The 20,025-nt window shown below is 58.9% G+C and overlaps 3 protein-coding genes across 7 annotated transcripts in view; 1 reads left to right on the top strand and 2 right to left on the bottom strand.

The window, feature by feature from the left end:
• The window catches only part of Cpne2 (copine 2), a 38,255-nt gene extending 32,080 nt beyond the window's left edge, over positions 1 to 6,175 (bottom strand). Inside the window, exon 1 of the mRNA XM_078032360.1 lies at positions 6,052 to 6,175. The gene's annotated coding sequence lies outside the window, so the exon portion shown is untranslated. The remainder of the gene's footprint in view (positions 1 to 6,051) is intronic.
• Positions 4,433 to 18,544, top strand: LOC120887838 (uncharacterized). The gene is made up of 3 exons (XM_078032911.1): positions 4,433 to 4,447; positions 5,661 to 15,180; positions 17,783 to 18,544. Exons 1-2 carry the CDS (start codon positions 4,433 to 4,435, stop codon positions 6,699 to 6,701), a joined length of 1,056 nt encoding a protein of 351 aa, XP_077889037.1. The 3' UTR covers positions 6,702 to 15,180; positions 17,783 to 18,544.
• The window catches only part of Nlrc5 (NLR family CARD domain containing 5), an 80,654-nt gene continuing 72,565 nt past the window's right edge, over positions 11,937 to 20,025 (bottom strand). For 3 of the 5 annotated variants that reach the window (XM_078032357.1, XM_078032359.1, XM_013366420.4), the window contains 11 exons: positions 19,377 to 19,460; positions 17,933 to 18,016; positions 17,471 to 17,554; positions 17,179 to 17,262; positions 16,992 to 17,069; positions 16,252 to 16,335; positions 16,101 to 16,172; positions 15,840 to 15,923; positions 14,456 to 14,539; positions 14,044 to 14,127; positions 11,937 to 13,272 (listed from right to left, as the gene is read on the bottom strand). In XM_078032357.1, the coding sequence (XP_077888483.1) occupies positions 13,161 to 13,272; positions 14,044 to 14,127; positions 14,456 to 14,539; positions 15,840 to 15,923; positions 16,101 to 16,172; positions 16,252 to 16,335; positions 16,992 to 17,069; positions 17,179 to 17,262; positions 17,471 to 17,554; positions 17,933 to 18,016; positions 19,377 to 19,460 (934 nt within the window). In that variant the 3' untranslated portion in view covers positions 11,937 to 13,160. Of the gene's footprint in view, positions 13,273 to 14,043; positions 14,128 to 14,455; positions 14,540 to 15,839; positions 15,924 to 16,100; positions 16,173 to 16,251; positions 16,336 to 16,991; positions 17,070 to 17,178; positions 17,263 to 17,470; positions 17,555 to 17,932; positions 18,017 to 19,376; positions 19,461 to 20,025 lie in introns of those variants that run through there. The other 2 variants (XM_078032358.1, XR_013430910.1) reach the window with 2 other exon arrangements.

Raw genomic sequence — 20,025 nt, 5'->3', positions numbered from 1 at the left:
CCCGGGTCCCTGAGGGGCAACCACCCTGCTGCTGCCACACAGTAACCACTAGCTTAGGAAATGCCACCCTCACTGGAGCCCAAAGAGGGGACCAATCTCATTTCATCTCTGTTGTTCCCAACACTGAGAAGCAGAGACTGGGAGCTGGACAAACGCTGCTGGCCATGAGGAAAAGTGAAAGGTCAAAGGAAAAGGACCCGCAACATCTTGGGATCCCCTGGAATTACAGTGGACTCACAAAATTCCCGGACTTGGGAATTCTGGGACTTGGGACCCTGCACTGAAAGGCGTCACGGTTTATCTGCCCTCATCTTCCAGCCACACGGGAACCACCCCCCCCCCCCGTACATGGCCCCGACATTCTGGGGGGAGGGGTAGCCCACTCCAAGTCGCCACTGCTCCTCGGGACCCCCTCCTGCATGCCTGCAGCTCCCGACTCCCACCAGGCGGCTGCAGCCCTCAGGGCCAGCCTGGCCACTCTGGACAAGCCGAGGGGCGGCACCTCCCACAAGTCCCTTTCCACCTTCGCCAGGGCACCGCTGCCGTGCTCTGAAGACACCGCACTCTGCCGGGCAGCCAGGCCATTACGGGGATAAATATAGACGCAGACAGCAAGGCGAGGAGGAGGCAGCGGGGGTCGGATCTGATGTCCCCCGGGCGGGCTTCGGCCAGGCCACACTCAGGGAAGCTACCCGCCATCCCCGCCTAGTCACCAAGCTCTGGCCTGTGGGGGAGGCCCTCCGGGAGCCCCAGGCCCTGCACCGGAGCACTCGGCTGGAGTCTCCCCAGGTTGTCACTGCAGGGACCAGCCCAGCAGGTGGACAGGCAGCCTCCCCCAGCCCAGGGAGGCCACAGGTGAGGGCCACTCCTGCTCTCACCACCTCTCCCTTCAGGGCCTCGGCTTGTCATCTGCCAAAAGGGCTGGCGGTACCCTGCCTCCTGCCTCTGCCTCCCAGGAAGCCCTAGGGATGGGCACGGATTTCTCCAGGCTGCACTGAGTGCTGTGGGGACTCTGGGAGTAGGTCTGGCCAGGCTTAGATGGAAGGCCAGGCTGGTGGAGGGTTGGTGACCACAGGGCCTAAGTTATTCAAATGTGGCTTCACTCAAAGGGAGCTTTGGAGAGGGTCAGAGATCGGGACACAGCCCCAGAGTCCTCCGGGTGGTGTCCCCCGCCCCCACCCCCCAGAGGAGTGCCACGGGGCAGTAGGTGCCAGGAGGCTCCTAGTCCCCAGGGTGAACCCAGGCAGGCTCCTTCTCCTGGGCGTCTCCATCTCCCTGCTCATTCCAGCCTTGCGGCTGGGGCTACAGATGCCCCTTGTCCTCCGTGGGCTGCTCTGGGCTTCTAGTCCCAAGTTCCACCCACAATCTCCGAGCTCGCGGGCCTGGAAGGCCATCGGGACTCGTTCAGCCCCAGAATTCCTCCGCAGGCCCCTGCGGTGGCTGTGCACTGGGTACATCCCTCAGGAGAGGAGGTCCCTGCCATCTTTTCCACGGCTCCTTGTACTCAGTGCCCTCAGGCTGCCCACCCCACATCCTGGCATGCCAAAGAGCCCCACATCCTCAGCCAGCCAGTGGTGGGGCTCTGAGCCCAGCACCAGGTAAAAGGCCTAGGGAAGTATCCCAACCCCAGGCCCAGGCCCTCCTCGGGCCAGGCCTTGTGGAGAGGGCACTGCTAGCTTCTTCCACTCCTGGAGACGGGACTCAGCCCTGACCGGATGCCTCTGCACACCTGGTCCTGTTGGAAGGGCGTAGGTCTCCCCGTTATCTCGGGAGATGGGCCCTGCCATTATCTCCATTTTATAAATCAGAGAACAAAGACACAGAAGTTTCATAACCCACCTATTATAGGCTGGACCGTGCCCCCCACAGATGCCCCCACACCTGGAATGTGAACTTAGTGGGGAATATGGGAGTCTCAGATGTAATTAGTGAAGATGAGGTCATTCTGCAGTGGGGTGGCCCTGAATCCCACGTGACTGATGACCTTAGAAGAGGACAGCGTGAAGGTGCAAGGGAAGATGGCCATGTGAAGGAGGAGGCAGAGGCTGGAGCTGCGATGTCACATGCCACGTGCCACATGCCAAGGGACGCTCAAGCCTACCAGGGCCTGCAGCACGTGGGGAGGGCTCCCCGGAGCCTGGCTCCATGTCCAGCTGCAGCTTCCAGCACTGGAGAGAACGATATCTGTTGGTTCAAGCTCTACAGTCCCTGAAAACCAGAGTCGGAAACCAGGCGGCCACCCCGCAGCCCGTGCTCTGCTGTCAGCACCCTCTGGGGCTGGTCCCCGGGACATGGCCTGAAAGACTGTCCGGCCCAGGGAGGGGGGGAGGAGACATCTGCAGGGAGCTGAGCACGCTCTCCCCTGTGTCTTGGAGAGAGACAGCAAGACACATTGGGCAGGCCAGATGTCCCTAGCTCCTGGTCAGCCGCAAAAGCCATCCAGGGAGACAGCGTAACTGTGGGGAGAATGGGCTCCTAGAATGCTCCACGTCCCCACCCCAGGGCCTCTGCCCGGGCTGTCTCCTCCATCCTGGGCCCTTGTTCTTTTTTCGTCCATTCAAAGACATCCACTGAGCACCTACCTGCCCCAGGTACAGCTGGGACGCAGCCACGACAGAGACCAATGCCCTGCTCCCGTGGGTTCCAGTCCTTTAACATCTCAGCTCAAAGGTCGCTGCCTCCCTGAGAGGCCTCCCTCACTGCCGCTGCGCCGCCCCATGGCAGTCACTGTCTTTACGACTCTTTGACTCTTTATGACCCTTTTTTTGGGGTAATTTGCTCATCTCGGTCCCCCACCCCCAACTCCAAGCTCCGCAGCTCAGGCGCTGAATCTGCCTTGACCATGATTGTCACCGACATATACAGCACACTCTCTGACCCAGACCTGCTGTACAGGAAATGGGTGACTGCAGGCGGAAAGGAAATTTCCTGTTCTTAGGACGCCTATTTCCTACATGCAAAACTGAGGTCAAAGAGGTTAACCAAGAAACTGTTCAGGCCACACAGGGAATGGGTGACTCTTCCCAGAGCACCTCGGACCCCTCCCTCCACCCCTCCCCTATGGGGGGGGGCAAGCAATGGCAGAAGGTGATGCCTACTCCCCATTCTTTCAGGGCAGGCTGAATCTCACCTTCTCTCAGACACACACCTGTCCCTGCCCCTGCCCTGGGTGACTCCGCTGCTCTTGGTGATCCCCACTCACCCGCCCCCGCCCTCAGCATAGTGATACTGGGATCCCTCCAGAGACTTGAGGGCAAGCTCATAATTCTTCCAATCTCCTTCACCCACCTTCACAGACTTCATTTAGCAGGGGCTACAAAACAAGAACATTTATTGAGCACCTACTGTGTGCCACGTGCTGTTCTAAGTATAGGGACATAGCCCTGTCCTTGTTCTTTTTAATGGAACTGACACCCTTTGATGAAGGGGGTGGATAATAAACTGAGGTACAAATAAACAATTAGGGTGATCTTAGTGGCAAATGCCCCAAGATAAATAAAGCAAGGTGATGTCACAGTGGGACAGTGGTGCTATCCTAATTAGTCTCATCTCAGACCCCAGAGGAAGAAGATATGGACCAGCAAGTGGAGAAACAAAAATTTTAAGACATAAACAGCGATCTCTCCGTGTCTGGATTGCATGGCTCCTGTCTCCAGGGAGGGCTGGGGCGGAGCGGGCTGCCTCGGAGAATCCCAGGGGGGCTCCTGAATGCAGTTACCGCACTGGGCTCACTGATGTCCCTGTGAACAAGGATCACGATAGCTAGTGGTCACCAGTCACGGTGCCGTGCCGGCACACAGGCCCCTCACCATCCAACTCCATCCCACCAGGACATTTAAAGAAACACACCATCATTCTGAAAGAAGATGAAGGTCTCCAGCATCCGCTTCCTCTAGCTGACAAGAGAAACTGAGGCTCCGTCCCGACCTCTTCTTCACTTCTGCACCTCAATTTAAAATCTCCAGGCATCCCGGGTTGGGGAGCCCTTGAAACACCACCTGAGACACCATACTTGTCGCTCATGAAGTGCTCCCCACTTTGCATACGTGTCCCCCATTCCCTGGCCCCAGCCTCCCAGGAGGCTGTGAATTCCATCATGTCATACTTTGCTTCATTTTATAGATGGAAAAACCCCAGAGTCCCAGGAGGGGGTGAAGAGCAGGAAGACAGGAAGTCACAGAGGCAAGGAGAACCCAAGCCTCCTTATCCTTTGCACCCCCACCATCTCTCCTTGGAGAAATCTGCCTGGGTGACCCCTCCCACTCCAGCAGCCTGTGTCACCTGCCTGGGGGCAATCCCAGAGCTCACTGGGCCCCCTGCCAGATGGCTCACATAAAACCACTCCTTTATGCTCCTGCCTAGGCTCTGGGCAGACCCTGAGTGATGAGCCCATTTTACAGATGATGACACAAGCGCTCAGAGGATTGGGGCCATGGTTCTGCTGCTGGTCAGAGGCAGCATTCAGAGCCAGGTTTCCTGTGGCCCCCCACTGGGGCTGTCCACAGGTAGTCTCCAGCTGCCAAAGATCACAACCCTGGCCAAATGCCTGCTTTCCCATGAGCGAAGGCTCCCCACCATTTACCCACTACAGCAATCTCCTTGACCTCTCCTCCTGAAGCCAGGAGGCCCTGGCTGGGCAGAGGACACTGAGCTGGGATCCAGAAGGTACCTCTGAACTCGGCTCAGTCCTCAGGCACTGGGGAACACCACAACCTCCCTCCTGGACAGTGAGGAGTGAGGCATGATCAGATGGTCACCCCCTCCATCTGTTGCCTGCCTGCCAAGATCAGGGTGACCCAGTCTCCAGGTGGCTCCCATGGAGCCCACACTGTGTCCTCTCTGAGGCCATATTCTCCAAGGGGAAGGGGGCTGGATTATTGACTCAGCAGCCCCAGTGCCTTCCATAGGGGATGGAGGAGGGAAGATGGGGAGAGTCCTCCACCAGGGAGCGGAGTGACCCTGGGCTGGGGACTTTTTCCAGGTGAGCCTGTCTGGCAGTAAGGCCATGGCCACAGAAGCTGTGGATGCCCCAAGGGGCAGAACTAGGTCTCCACCGCTAAGTGACAGTCCACACTCCTACCTGATGGAAACCTGAGAGCAGATAAAACAATGGGTAGCTGGTCTAATTCCCCCAGACCTTGTTCCTTCCCCCCCAAATACCTACGGTGGAGGGAAGAGGGAAGTCAGACAGCAAGAGGGACCCCTCACTAGCTACCGGAGCCTGGGTTCCTCTTGTACCTGTGGCCTTGGGCAGATCTCAGTCTCCTGATGCTGGAGCCCCCCCCACCCAAAGAAGAGCTTCCGAACCGGAAGGGGCGACGCTGAAGAAGGAGATGGGAAGCGTGAGGAAGAAGAGAGTAAGACCCCTCTAAATTCCGAGAAGAAGAAGCATCGCTGCAGGGACGGGAAGGAAGAAAGGGCCTCTTTCTTTCCCTCCCCCACCTTTTAAACACATAGGTGCCAGACAGCTTTTGCGCAAAAACTAGTTTGCAAACACACTCCGACTTCTGGGAAGCTGCCCAGCTCCACTCCCCCTCTTCGCTCGCCTTCCGGGGCTGGGGACGGGCCCTGGGGCAGTTCCCGGGGCAGGGCTGGGGTGGGGCTTGGAGTGGGCTAAAGGGGCGCGCCCGGCAGCCTGCCCGACCTCACGCCTTTGGCAGCTGCGACGGTGGCTGGCGGGGGGACCCCACCTTCCGGACGCCCTCCAGGATCCTCGGGGGAGGGGGAGAGGTAGGAGTGTCCCCGAAACAGCTGGGCTCGGGTCCCCGGGGCGCCTCGGTCCTCCAGCACCCGGCCGCGCTCCCTTCCCCGCAGTAGGGGAGAAGGCGGGGCGCCCCCGCGCGGACGGGTCGGAGCAGAGCCTCCGGGCATTGGAGTCCGAGCGCACACTGGTGGCCCGGGTTCCCAGCACCGCGGCCCCCAGCACCGCGGCCCCCGAGGGGAAGCGGCTCCCTTTGGCGGGCCAAGGGCGCCAGAGCCGAGTCCCCAGGCCGAACTTGAGCGCTCGCGCCACGGTGTCCCGCCCGCTCTCGCCCGCCGGGCCCCACTCACTGTGTGTCCCGCGGGCGCCGCCGCCTCAACACGCGGCGGCCGCTGCCCGCGCCCGGGGCAGCTGGGGCATCCCCGGGCGCTGCGCTGCTCGCCGGGCCCGCGCGCGCCGGACGGCTCAGGGCGCTGCCCGCGCGGCCGTGGCCCGATCGCGTGCGCTCCCGGCCGCTGGGGTCCGGTCCTCCTCCCTGGCCGGGCGGCGGCGGCGGCGGCGGCGGCGGCTGGGGCTCCTCCCTCCGGCCGAGGGCGGGTGCGGGGAGGGAAGCGCGAGGCGAGGCGGGCGCTTCCTGGAGGGGCGAGCGCTCCCCCCGGGCGCAGCGGGGGCGCGGTCCCGCTCAGAGCCCTGGCAGGCGCGGGGCGCGAACGCTCGAGGCCCGAACCCGAGGGTCCGATCGCTTCCGGCGGGAGCCGGGCGGATCGCGGCACCGCGAGTTCGCGCCCTCCCGGGCCTGCTGCGCCTCCGCGTAAGGCACCTCCGAGCTCGGCGCGCTCCGCGCTCGGGGTTCCGACGCGGGAATCGAGGGGTGGGATCCCCGCGCCTGCGGGGCTCCAGGGCGCCGCCTGCGGCCTCGACCCCGGGAGCCGAGCGGCGCGGCGCGGCACCTCGGGGAGACGGCACGGGCACGGTTCTGGACTTGTTGGAGCAGCACTAGGACCGCAGTGTTTTCTTCCATTTTTATTTTTACCCTTTCAATAGCGTTTTCTTGCCTCCAGAGACTGGGAAGATGACATATGTCTGACACAGACGATAAGATAAAGACGTTAGGGATGGGGCTTGGGGCTAGTCCCTGAGAGCACCTTGGCGTCTTTAAGGCCCGGAACCGAGGCCTCCCCTTCTGTGAAGGCTGTCTTCTGGAAAAGCCACCGGTTCTTAAGAAATGAGTCTGTTGCTGGGCACTTAAGCTGCTTATAATCACTTGGTGGCATTTATGGGCCCTTTGGGCAAGTTAACCACCAGGGAACAGACAGCTGAGCCACTGCTAATCAGATTGGGGGAGCGGAACTGTTCCGGGGAGCTCAAGGCCACACAGCACCCTGCCCTGGGGCGCAAGGACCAGGCGGCTGAGGGTTAAGACCTGGGCTTGGGTTGTGGGTTTCCATTCCGGGCTGGTGAGAGTTAATGGCAGAGCCTCACTGCAGCCTGCGAACCTCCCTCGGTGTCTGAGTCACTGGCACTTAGCAGCCTTAGAGGGGCAGCCACCGAACCACCCCAGGGCTCTTAGCTTTGTTCTCTGCCTGCCTGTCCTCGGGACACCCTATCTCTCTCCAAGCTCTCTTTACCTTTCTTGCTTATGAAGCTGTCAAGGCCCAGATCTGGGGCTGACCATCCCATGGGGCTTCTCAGAGCCAGCTCTGGCCCAGCGTCCTCTAGGAGGGCTCTCCTGGCCCCCAGCATCTCTTGCTTCTCCGGCAGCCGGAGGGCCCAGCGCTGGGGTGTGCAGTGGTGAACCAGATGTCCCTCTCAAGTTGCTCACCCCTGGGGAGCAAGTCCAGGGCCCAGGCAGTTGTATTACTAAGTGAAAAGTGCAAAGATGGAGGCGGGGTAGTCTAGAACACCCAGCTTGGCCGTGGGAGTTGGCAAAGCCAGGGTGCACGGCAGTTCTCAAGAGAAATGAAAACATCTCGGCACACAAGCTAGTGCATGAACGTCCACAGCAGCATGATTCACAAAAGCCCAACTGTGGAAGCAACCCAGTGTGCATTAGTGATGAATGGAAAAGGAAATGCGGTACATATAGCCAGACAGTGGCATAGTATTCAACTGCGGCAAGGGACGAACTACTGCCACCCGCTGCAATAGGGACGGGCTTCGAAAACACGCCAAGTGAAAGGAACCAGTGACGGCAGACCACGCGTTCCATGATTTCATTTAGATGAAATGTCCAGAACAAACAGATCCATAGAGACAGAAAGCAGATTCATTATTATGTGGACCTGGGAGGAGTGGGGTGGCGCTTGCTATTGATACAGGCTTTCTTTGGGGGTAGATAAAAAGGTTCCAAAATGAGATTACCGTGATGGCTGCGTAACTGCAGATACCCGCTGCCGACTTATACACTTCAAAGGGTGAATGTCTTGCTGTGTGAATTGTGTCTCCATAGAGCTGTCTTTAGAAAACATAAAACAAGGATCAGGAGGGCCCAGAGGTCAGTGGATGAAGGCCAAGTGTCCATCTTGGCTTGATTTCACACACTGTCTTCCCACCATGCTCCACACAAGCCTGCGAAGTGCAGAATGAGATCTTCCCTTGCCCTGGCAGGGAGCTGTCGGTGCACAGTGGGAGGCCTTCCTTGCCCTAAATGAGCCCTTGTCCCTTAGGTCATAGGGCATGTGAGTGCGTCAAGGCCTGCCATCTGGGTGTTTATTTTCATTGCTTGTGCTGTTTGGACAAACAGAATAGCCAGGGTGGCCTTCGGTGTGCTTGTAAATGAAAGACATCCTGGAGAAGTACCCATGACTCAGACCTGTTCACCAGGTCCTGGCTGAGCCTGGGGAGGTGTGGGTATTGAGGTCATCCAAGCTGTGTCCCCAATCACCCCAAACCTTGTCCCATGCTTCTGGGGTCAGCCGGGCTCGGCCAGTTGCAGTTCACCCCCAATTGAGGCAGTGGCAGGGGCTGGAGTCACCTAGAAGTCTCTTACCCACATATCTGGCTACTGCTGCTTCCTTGTAGCCCGGTGCTGAGCTCCAAGAGTGAGCAAGACAAGAGAACAGGGTTGATGCTTCATCATCTTCAATGGGCCCTGGCCTTGGAAGTCCCACATTGTCACAGAGGAGTGCCACTGTCACAGAGTCCGAAAAGCATGTGGGATGCTGTGATGGCAGCCTTTAGAAAATACCACCTGCCCCCGGAAATTGATGTAGAAACAAATCTATGACGAAGCTCTGCCCTCGAGGATCTGGGTAGAGGCTGGTGAGACTGATTTTGGACACACCTCGGGCCCGGCGCCTTGGTTCTGCTTTTGAATCTCTGCTGCTCCCTGGTGAGGCTGTCCAGCGCTCCGGATGAGTTTCGCTCTCTGTAAGAGGGCATGGACTCAGTGTTTGCTTTATGGGATGGCTAGGAGGACCCAGTGAGATGGAACCGGGCATGGGCAGGCGCTGGGCTAGTGTGTAATTGCTATTTATAATGCCAGCTTGTGCTCACTCGGATCGATGCAGGGATGACGCCCTTGTAGGGTTGGGACACCAGGCCTCTCCAGCCCCTCCAGCTATCCCAAGATGTTCCTCGGTTAGTTCTAGGCCTGCCCTGGACTATAAGGCAGTGGGGGTCTGGGTGCTGCTGCTGGACCCCGGCTCTAACCCAGGGGACCCCAGTTGCCTTGGTTCTCTGGAGATAGCACCCCTTCTGCTCCCTCCTCCCCAAGTCAAAGGTCCCTTTGGGCAGCCAGGGTGGAGTCGGGTGTTGGGGGCATAAGTTCACCAAATGTGGTTTCCAAGAGCTGGGGAGGAGGGTGCTGGTGGCCTGGAGACACACGGGTAGGGTGGGGTCTTCGCTGGTGCAGCTGGATGGCAGAAGGAGCACCAGCTGTCAGGGCTTCCTGGGCCCCACCCTGGGAGGACCTTTACCAAGCCAACCACCGAACGGTCTCTGCTGTGGCTCCAGATGTGTCCAAAGGGCATGTTGGCTGGACTAGCATTCCTCGGGACTGGCAGAAGCAGAGCCCAGGCAGCGTGCATCCCCTTCATCTCCCCAGCAACCCCTCTCCCTCAAGAGCACACAGACCTGCAAGCTAGTTGGATCCTCATTCCAGGACCACTCCGAGGCCCTCTTTACCTTTTGGATCCAGGGTTGGAATCTGAGCCCCACTAAATACTCCCTGTGTGACCTTGGGCAAGTCATGCACCCTCTCTGTCCCCCCAGTTTTCTCATCTGTAAAGTGGGGAGATTGTTGCTGAGGTTGTGATTCGTCTCGGGGTCAGAGATGGTGATTCTCTATAGAAATAACCAGGGAATCCAGAAATCTCCCCAGGAGCATCAAGAAGTAGCCACAGGGTCATCCTTGCAGCCAAAGGAAATAGATCCTGTGCCTTGTCTCATTTTGCTTATGATACAGATGAGGAAACCGAGGCGGTACCGAGGGTGTCACAGAGTCACAAAGGCCTGGTTCAAATGCAGGTGCTGCGAGTTACTGACTCTGTGCCTCCCAGAATATTAGAAAGAGCCTGTGGTTCTCAGTGTCCTCATCTGGGGAGGGAGGGTCACCAGGATTCTCAGGTCAGAATAAGAGGCCTAGGTGTGAAGGCGTGCCCAATCCCTCCAAGGGACGGCCTCCTCTGGAGCAGTGACTGCGAATCAGAAGCGCTCAGGGAGTTTTCTAAATGCCGTTTTTGTCTTTCCTGGTGCTGGGACGGAGCCCAGAGCCTCACACGTGCCAGGCGAGCACTCTAGCACTGAGCCACATCTCCAGCCCAATGCACTTATAGAAAGCTCCCCAGGTGACTTCGTAGACACTGCTTGGGGGAAATTCAGAACCTCAGGCCCGGCCCCCCTGAGCGCTGGACCCATGCACGTCATCATTTCTGTAACTGCAACTTCATAGCTTGGGAAGCACTAGGGGTGGGGGGAGGGCAGAGAGGCAACTGAGCGGCCCTTGAAGATAGGAAGGGGGACACTGTGACTCCCGTCAGGAAGATGGAACAAAACCCCAGGTTGGAGGCCAAGGGACAGAGTCGCCCTGGGAGCTTCTCCCTGCCTGGCAGGTGGACCTGGGTGCCACTGGCCCCCTCACTTCCTCGGCTTACCCCCAGAACTGGCAGCACTGTTTTGATTGACACGCTTGCTCTATTGTTCTTTGAATTTTATTTGATGTCATGTATATATTTAAATGGGACCTACTTCGGGCAGGGAGACTGGTCCCCATCAATGTCAGACAGAAAGTCACTCAAGGCCTCCAAGGAGGTAGGTGGCAGGAGAGGCTGTATCTTAACACAGTCATCCACGGGATTCCTCACCCACGTGACGTGGGCCTCCAACTTGGCATCGGGTCCCAGGAAGGGGAGAGAGAATTTGGGGCCCGGGGTTTTCATGTACCGTTCTTGGATCCTCCACCTGCTGACTGACTCCCCCGTGACTAGACTGATGGATGGTGCTATTTGGTGCCAGTTGTGCCCTGACCTGGCCCGATAAGGATGTCCCAGTGCGACACGTGGGTGCTTGGCACTCGGCCAGAGGACTTTCTCCTTGTTCTTGGCGGGAGGCCGGGGATAACGTGGAGGGCGACAAAGGTCAGGATCAGTGAGCTACAAGTAGGCAGGGACACCCCAAGCTCCTAGCCAGGTGGGAACAGCCCCTCACCTTTGGGATGAACAGATGAACACATCTCAGGGATTGCTAGTGGGCTCTCCTGCCCTCCTGTGGCGCTCGGTTGTAACTGCACCCCCAGCCTGGCTTTTCACATTAGTGGGGAAGGCGCCCCCACAAGCTCCACTTGCTCCACCCACAGACAGGTCACAGAGAGGGGGTGCTGTGATTCTGTCATTTGGGGCATTTTCCAATCCCATAAGATATTCAGCTCTAAAAGGGGAATGGAACTGGCATGTTACCAGGGCTTATTTCTTATACCAGGGACTTTGCACACCTGGTTTTCCTGAACTCATCAATAGTGTGTGTGTGTGTGTGTGTGTGTGTGTGTGTGTGTGTGTGTACACACGCACACTCAGGTGCACACGAGGACCAGGTGAGCTGTGAAAACCAGGGGCAGGGCAACAGGGTGTTGATAGAAAGGGGAGTGTTGGGGGGACTGCAGCAACCTGAGGGGTGTGGGTCCCCTCCAGAGGGCACAGCCACGTGACCCCAGCAGATCACCCTTGAGTGGGAGGGCTGGACCGGCACTTGACAGAAGTCACCGTCTGGATCTGCCAACAGTTTCACATTTCAAATGCAATTAGTGTATAAAAGGGTTTAATATGATGCGAGTCAAACAGAAGCTGTTCGGTATTTTTAACACTGTGCGCTTCCGCGACACCCTCCTCTTGCAGGTGAGGTCTGTACAGAGGACGTGGCCTGCCCTCTATAGCGTGGCCGTTGAGAGGCAGAGTCTGAACTTGAACCCCTGTCCCCCCCTCTTAGCACACCCGTCACCTGCTCTGTTCTCCAGTCCCTGGGGCAGGACCGACTCACTTCTAACCTCTGTGGGGTGGCAGGAAGCATCAGACTCAAGCTAGCAGCTGGGAGACAGTCCACATATTGATCAAACTTGACCAACCTGGGTCCTGCTTGAAGTCACAAGAATACTGTGGAGTCCCCAGAGCCTCACCTGGGCCCCGAGGTAGCAATAAATGCAGCAGCCTTGCCCCATGTTTTGGTAGTGCCCACCTAGAACCCTTGGACCTGGCTTTTCCCTTAAATAGGACAGAACAGGCCTGATCTCTCCCAAGGTCAGGTTGGCTCTACCTGGACCTGGGTCCAGAGTCCCTAGAAACCCAGCATCTAAGGGGGCAGGTCACCTCGATGGGAAAATGAGATTGGAGGCAGGAGGGGATTTCATGGCTGAGGCCCCAGCGTGGCCCAGAGCCCTGGCCCCTGAGCCACGGGGCCAGACAGTACTCAGATAGTCTCTCCCCCAGCTCAGGGCGGGGGTCTCTTCCTGCAGCAGCTGCTCTGGTAATGCAATCTATAAATAGATATTTGCTTTAAAAAAGTAATAAATTAGACCTTGGACCGGCCCGAGGTGATCTGGCAGGTCATGCATCATGTGATGTGAACACTGCTCATGTATCTCACCAATGTCTGTGCCTCACCAATCATGTGTCCTGCCACGTGTAAGACTAGGACCCAGGCCATTGACATGGGACACATGACAAGTCCCATGTAGGTGCCACATGCCAAGAAGTCATGCATGGTCTGCTGTGTCACAGATACATCATGACAGCCTCACTGTGCCACATGTCCCCCCTGGTCACATAGAACATGCATAAAGCAGTGTCCTCCTTTGGCCATACCAGGCTCCCAGTCCTCAAAAAATGTCCTCCCTGAGGACCACGCAGGACCCTCCTGGTGCAGGTGCGGGGCGCAGGGCAGCCAGCTGAGGCCCTTCTGCTGAGCCCTCTCTCCTGGAGCCGGAAGTTGGCATCGCTTGGCTGGATCTCGAGGGTCTTCCAGGGGGCCATCAAGTACCCCGAGGGGTCTGGGGCTGCTTGTCAAAGAAGGCGAAGTCCAGCCTGGGCTCCTGGCTCTGCAGACGCTGGGCCACTCCGGGGGGAATGGGGTTATTCCAGAGGCTGCAGGGCAGAGACGGGCATCAGCACCCAGAGCTGCCCCCCGGCTTCTGCCTCCACTGATTGTCCTGCCTACAGATCGGGGGATCAAGGACCCAAAGCAGAGGAGCCGTACCCAGTTGCCCCACAGAGCAGTCTAGACCGGCACGGCTACCCCAGGAGACGGTGTCCCCCACCCCCACCTCTGACTTCTCCCGCTGTCTTCTTCCCTGGGGGGCTGTGGTCCCAGCCAGGGGTACGCACCTATGACACATTTGTGCAAATACGGACAATGCTCCCCTTCTTCAAGATACTTCACTTCCACTTTCTGAATTTGTCCTAATAGGGTGACGTTGAGGGAACTTGACATTTACCCCATCTACTACAGATCTAGTATGTCTGCCATGTGATGAGGTCCCCATGTGCAGTGCCCTTGCTCAACTGTAGGTGGCAGTGATGACAAGTACCACCTAAGGGCTTGCTGCGGGGCAGGCTCAGTGCTTTACATGCTCACAACTACTCTCTGTGGTGGATACTATCATTATCTCCATTTTACAGATCAGGACATTGAGGTTCAGAGAAGCTGAGTTACTGGTGCAGAGTTAACACAACTGGCAAATAGCGGAGCTGGGGTTGATCCAGGTCGGCTTGCAGCCAGGGTCTTGGTGGAGTGGCCCAAGTCTCCTTCAATAATCCTTGACCTACACCCTGCCTCTTCCTAGAGCAAGTCCCCTTAGATTGTGGGGGTTGCTGAGACCTTCCACCCACCACGCCTGCCCTCCGCGCCTCTGTTACCGGATGACTTGGATGGCAGACCCTTGGGCCAGGCCTTCCGCCAAGAGCCAGGCCCCACAAGCTGTGATCCGATTCTTCTCCAGGCTTCCCAGTGGACAGTGGAAGAAGAGGGGGAAGAGAGAGAGAGAGAGAGAGAGAGAGAGAGAGAGAGAGAGAGAGAGAGAGAGAGAGACAGGCATGAGACTAGGGGAAGGGCATCCCTAGCTAGGTCTCAGGCCAAGATGGGGACACACCCTCCCCACACTACCAACATGCAACAGTGGACTGTGGCCGATGCAGCAAGGAGACTGCAGGCTCCATCCCAGGGAGAACTGAGCTTGGCAGGATGCAACTCAAGGGCTTTCGCAGGATGCAGGTCTCCCCTCCTCCTCCCCTGCAGCCCTCCCCACCCCAGAATGCCCTTCTCTCATACTCCACTCTCTTTAGCCGGCCCATCCGGGGCAGAACCTGGGCCAGCTCAGCAGCCGCCTCATCCCCAAGAAGATTCCAGGACAGTCTGCAAGGGAGGAGCCCACGGGGGGAGTCAGCTGTGGGAGAGCTGGGAGGGGTGGGGTGGGAGGGCAGGCAGATGCAGGGGAGGTCACCTTCCCTTTGGGACTTCTCCAGGCACAGGTAGCTCCTTCCTCTGTACCCATCCCCTGTTCCCCAGCTAGTCTGCTCTCACCTTAAGAGCGGGCTGTCCTGAGATCGCAGGCGTGGGTAGGAGCTCAGCTATGATGCAGCCTTCCCCCACCCGGTGCCGCGCCCACCCGTGGGCCTCCCATCTCATTGTGTAGGTTATCGCCCGCCATGCTTCTCTTTAAGTCAAACTTCTTATTTTGTACTTAATCTTTTTTTTTTTTTTCCTGGTATCGGGGATTGTACCCAGGCTCAGCAACTTAGCTTCGCAAGCACCCTACCGTCTGAGCTACACCCCCAGCCCCTTGTGAGACAGGGTCTCACTGAGTTGCTTAGCGCCTTGCTAAGTTGCTGAGCCTGGCTTTGAATTCATGATCCTCCTGCCTCAGCCTCCCAAACCATGAGGATGACAGGCATGCGCCATGGCGCCCGGCTAAGAAATCAATCTTAACAGGAAACATCACGCCTGTCAATGGGAACCCAGTGCGCAGGACCCTACACAGAAGGCTACATCCATGGGTAAGCACAGTGCAAACAGTGACGGCAACTTCTAGCTGCAACCTATTTCCTTCCTAAGGTGCTGGGTCTGTGCCCTGCGCCTGTTGGTTCAAAGGGAGGCTCACGGGTGTGAGTCGGCCAGGCCTGAGACGTTCTCTCTGGTGTAATGAACAAGGTCAAGGCCGCTAAGATTCAAACCAGCACCCTCTCGTGATCCCCTGTGGCCTCTGTTTTGGGGGGTGGCATTTCCTTCCACCCTGCGGCGGGGTCCCAGGCTAGTCCAGCAGTCTGCTTGCCTGGCCCCAGGCCAGTGTGACTGACAAGGGGATCTGGGTCCCGCGGGCAGGGCAGGCGAGAGGTCGGGTGTCGATTGGCTTAGGCGTCCTGCACCACCCATGGTGGCTCCCCAAACCAGGAGAGGCGCCTCCCAAAGGGAAGCTCAGAGCCGACCACCCCTCAGAGACGGTTGGGCCACCTCCCCTCCCACTCGGCACAGACAGGGGAAGCCGATGGCTGTGCCCAACCCCTCGAAGCCCACCACGTGGCAGAGCTTCTACAAGCAGAGGTTTAAACAAAAACGACTGTCCCCATTTATATATGGGGCCACCGGTCAGAGAGGCCCGACGGGCCCTGGGCACACAGCGCCCACTCAGGGCTCAGGGCTCCTGCAAGGCACTCACAGGATTTCTTCAAGGGCTGGACAGAGTGTGAAGCTGGCGGCGAGGCCCTTGGCAGCCTGGTTGTCGATGTCACAGGAAGCCAGGCTGGAGGGACAAGGGGGCGGGATGAGGGGGCATCTGGGGAGTCCTAGGAACGTGGCCCTCTCTTGTCCCTCCCACGCCCAGGCCTGAGGTCTCTGTCACTTCCACGGCCCTCCCCGGATCAGGTGCAGCAGAGGAGGGCGTCCCCAGCGCAGGGCCCGGGGCAGGGAGGCTACTCACTCTATCCGCTGCAGCTGCGGGAGCCCCTTGCAGAAGTGTGGGACCCCTTTAGCCAGGCTGTTCTCTGCCAAGCTGGGGAGCGGGGGAGACCCTGTGAGAGGGGCCCCCAGGCTCTTGCCAGCCCCCCCCCCCGCTTGGCGGCACCCCTCACCTGATCTCCTTCACATGCGGGCATCCGTCCAGGGCCCGGCCCAGGCTCAGCGCCCCCTCTGGGCCCAGGTGACTGGAAGGCAGGCTGCGGGGGGGGGGGGGCAACAGGAGCCTGGGGACCAGCTGCGTGGACTGGGGGCCTTTCCAGAGCCCCCGGCCCTCGGCGCCCTCTCCTGCAGCACCTGACCCTTGGCCTTTGGTTAACCACGGCCCCAGCCCCTCTCCACCTGTGGCGGGTGTCCCCCTGGCGCTGGGGTCTGAGAGCCCAGGTTCAAGGCCAGCTTCTTAGTGCACTGGGAAGGCAAGCTCCCCCTCTTCTCCAAGCCCAGCCCCCTTCCTGGAGATGGGGCACGGGGACCTTCCAGGCCCACGGGGCTGCGGGCCACTCAGAGGAGGCCACCAACGTAGACCACAAGGTGAGGGCCATGCTGGGGGCACCCCTCCCACAGAGCGCTTGGCCGACACCCTTGTCCCCTCTCAGACTGGCTCGCAGGGCAGGCGGAGCTGGGGACATTGGACTCTGTTTGAAGATGGGAAACTGAGTCTCAGAGGTGCCTGGGCTCACGGGGACAGGGGCAGGTGGTGGGACCCAGCGAGGCGGGTTCTCCCGACTCCTTGCTGGACACCAGAGGAGCAAGGTAGCCCCAGAACATGCTGCAGTTGAGTCCCAGCAGGAGACCCCCCTTGCTCCCAGGTCCCCTCCCTGCTGTCCCTCAGGCTCTGGGGACGGGAAGTACTTACTGCAGGACCCTCAGGTGCTGGGGCAGTCCCTCAGCCAGCCCCAGGGCAGTGGGGTCCCCCAGCGCATTGAAGCCAAGCCTGAAAGAGGAGAGGGCACGCTGAGCCTGGATGACTTGCCAGGACCCCTCCGGCCCCCGGGGACAGGAGGGCCTGGGGACTTGGGGACATCCCACCAGGGCACACTTACCCCAGCTCCTCCAGCTTCCTGCAAAGAGCGAGGGACTTGGCCAGCTGCGCCCCCCCAGCCAGGCCGATGCCATTCGCTGAGAGGCTGTAGGAGGGGACAGCCATCGGATCCCGACTCTCCTCCCACACCCCACACAGGGACACCCTACAGCAGGAGGTGGCCCGTCCCACTGCCCTGACACTGAGGGGGGGGGGAGGGAGATCTCAGTGCTGGCGGGAACCGGGGGCTGGTGTCTCCTGGGAGCAGGGGTGAGGACCGCGGGACCCCTCCCCTCACAGGGCGGGCCACTCACTCTATCTTCCTGAGCTCGGGCAACTTGGGGAGGATGGCGGCTAAGTGCCCGGCACCGGCATCTCCGATGGCGTTGTGGCTCAATCTTGGGGAGAGAATGACATGACCATCAAATGCACGGCCTTCCACCCCCTCATCTGGTCCATACCCGCCTCCAGAGCAGGAGCAGAGAGAGGCCTGGGCTCACCCGGGGCAGCCCTGTCACCCTGTGTGCGAGAGGGCTCCCAACTTTTGGCTTCTGTTTAAGATGTTCTCCCTGTTGTCTGACCTACATCCCTCTTGCTGCCACTGACTCTCTTACACCCTGTCTTAGGGTCTCAACGGTTCTCGGCCAGGCAATGGCGAGGCAGTGTGAAGCGCCAGGAGGGGAGACGACTAAGAAGCCGAGAACTTCCTGGAGCAGCCCTTGTGCTGTCTCCCCTGCCAGCATCATCAGGTCTGGGGAAGGGGACAGGCCACTCACCCCAGCTCCTCCAAGCTTGCAGCAGTTCTGAGTGCTTCAGAGAGGTGGCAGCAGCCGACGTCACCAATGCTGTTCCCGCTCAGTCTGGAGGAGCAGGGGACAGGTCAAGAGACCTTAGAAAAGAGCCTAAAGGCCTTCGCAGGGGCTGCGCCCAGGACTCTACAGTTTGCAAAACCTGTATACACCCAGGGGCTCGTGGACCACTCACAAAACTCCTGGGGAGGGTGGCGACTGGAATGGGCATGAATGTCCCCAACATCCAGGTGAGAACTGAGGCCTAGAGGTGAGCCAGACTGGCCAGGCTCCAGTGGCTAGCAGGCAGGGTGGACCGTGTTAGCTTTGCCGGGTCAGGGGCTCTGGGCCGGCCTGGCTGAAGCCAGCTCCATGTGGTTCTAGAGTCCAGGCCCCCGGCTCCAGGGGACAGTGCTCCCCTCCTGCCAGTGGCAGCCTTCCCCACTGGGGCCTTACCCTCTCTGCAGCCTGACCCCCTGCCTCTGTGCATGGGGAGAACACACCTAAAGGAAGGGCCCGGGCAACCGTCTCACCCCCTGCGAAGGATCTGCCTAGAGGTGGTTTTCTTGTCTTTTGCAAATTAAAATTTACTGAAGTGTCTTCCAGTGAGTTTATTTTGGGTGGAATGACCCGCAATGTCCTGCCCACTACCCTCCTGGTCCTGTGCACCCCGCCCCCCATCCCCCACTCAGCTCTACCTTACAGCCTATTTCTCTGCCCTGCTGGAGGAGGGACAGACAAACTAAAGCCAGGCTTTGTGCTGTTGCTTTGATCTGAGGCCCCATATTTTCTGTTTTGAATAATCACATCAAGAGGGTGCTATTTAGCCAGGCACAGTGGCGCGCGCCTATAATTGCAGTGGCTAGGGAGGCTGAGGCAGGAGGATCCCAAGTTCAAAGCCAGCCTCAGCAAAAGCCAGGCGCTAAGCAACTCAGGGAGACCTGTCTCTAAATAAAATACAAAATAGGGCTGGGGAGTGGTCAGTGGTCGAGTGCCCCTGAGTTCAGTCCCTGGTATTTGTTTATCAATGTGGACAAGGAGTGGAGACCACAGGGAGAGGCTATGGAGGCCACCAGGTCCGAGTTCAGACCCTTACTTCTCAGAACTGGCGTCCCCTGGAATGTGCTGGAAACACAGAAGGTGGGCACTCGCTGTGGGGCCTGACTGGCATCTTAATAAGAGCCCAAGGAGAAGCAGGGGCACGTGAAGGGATGTGTAGGGACCTGGACTCGGCTCCTCCAGGTCACTTTTGTCACCAGGAGGAAACTGGTGACACCAAGAGGCAAGAGTAGTGGGCATCGACTTAGGAGGGCACAGAGATGTCCCCAGAGGTAGCCACAGAGGGACCTCAGGGAGGTGCCCAGCGCTTCCGGGTCCACGTCCCAGTAGAGCCAGGGAGTGTGACTTCCCGCTCATCCCTGTGGCCACTTACCGGAGGCTCTGCAGGAGGGTCATGTGGCTGAGTCCCTGGGTGAGCATGGCCAGCGTGGAGCCACCCAGCAGCAGCTGACTGAGGCTGGAAGAGAGGAGGCCACATGAACTTGGCAGTGTGGTGTGGGGCCAGGTGCACACGGCAAGGCCTCTGGGCTTAGGGTTTGCTGCATGAGTGTTGGGGGCCCCCCAGGTTGCAGTCTGTGTTCTGGACCCCATGGGACCCAGACTGACCGTAAGCAGTAATGGGGACCGTGCTTCGAGTAGATAATAGGAACCACGCACTGGGCTGGGGCCTTCTGTCATCTCTGCTTTACAGATTGAGGAGCCCTGAGGCTCAGAGAGACAGAACCTGCTCCGAGTTCCACCCAGAGCACAGCAGCCTCCAGAACTGAAGCCAAGTCTGCAGGATTTCCAAGGCTGGGCCCCCTGGGATCACCCAGCCTGGGCAGAGGGGACAGTAACAACAGTTCCTACTAACGACACCATGCAGCCTCTGCTTGAAGCTCCTACCGTGTATTATTTAATCCCAGGAAGATGGGACTGCTTTTATCCTCAAAACTGAGAAAATACGCTAAAGCACAGAGAGGTTTAGGGACTTGCACAAGCCCACACAGTAAGAGGTGGACGGACACAGGAGGCGATCCGCT

This window comes from Ictidomys tridecemlineatus, chromosome 15 (genome assembly GCF_052094955.1).
Source record: "Ictidomys tridecemlineatus isolate mIctTri1 chromosome 15, mIctTri1.hap1, whole genome shotgun sequence".
Lineage (NCBI taxonomy): Eukaryota > Metazoa > Chordata > Mammalia > Rodentia > Sciuridae > Ictidomys > Ictidomys tridecemlineatus.
This window is presented reverse-complemented; position numbering and strand designations above follow the sequence as displayed.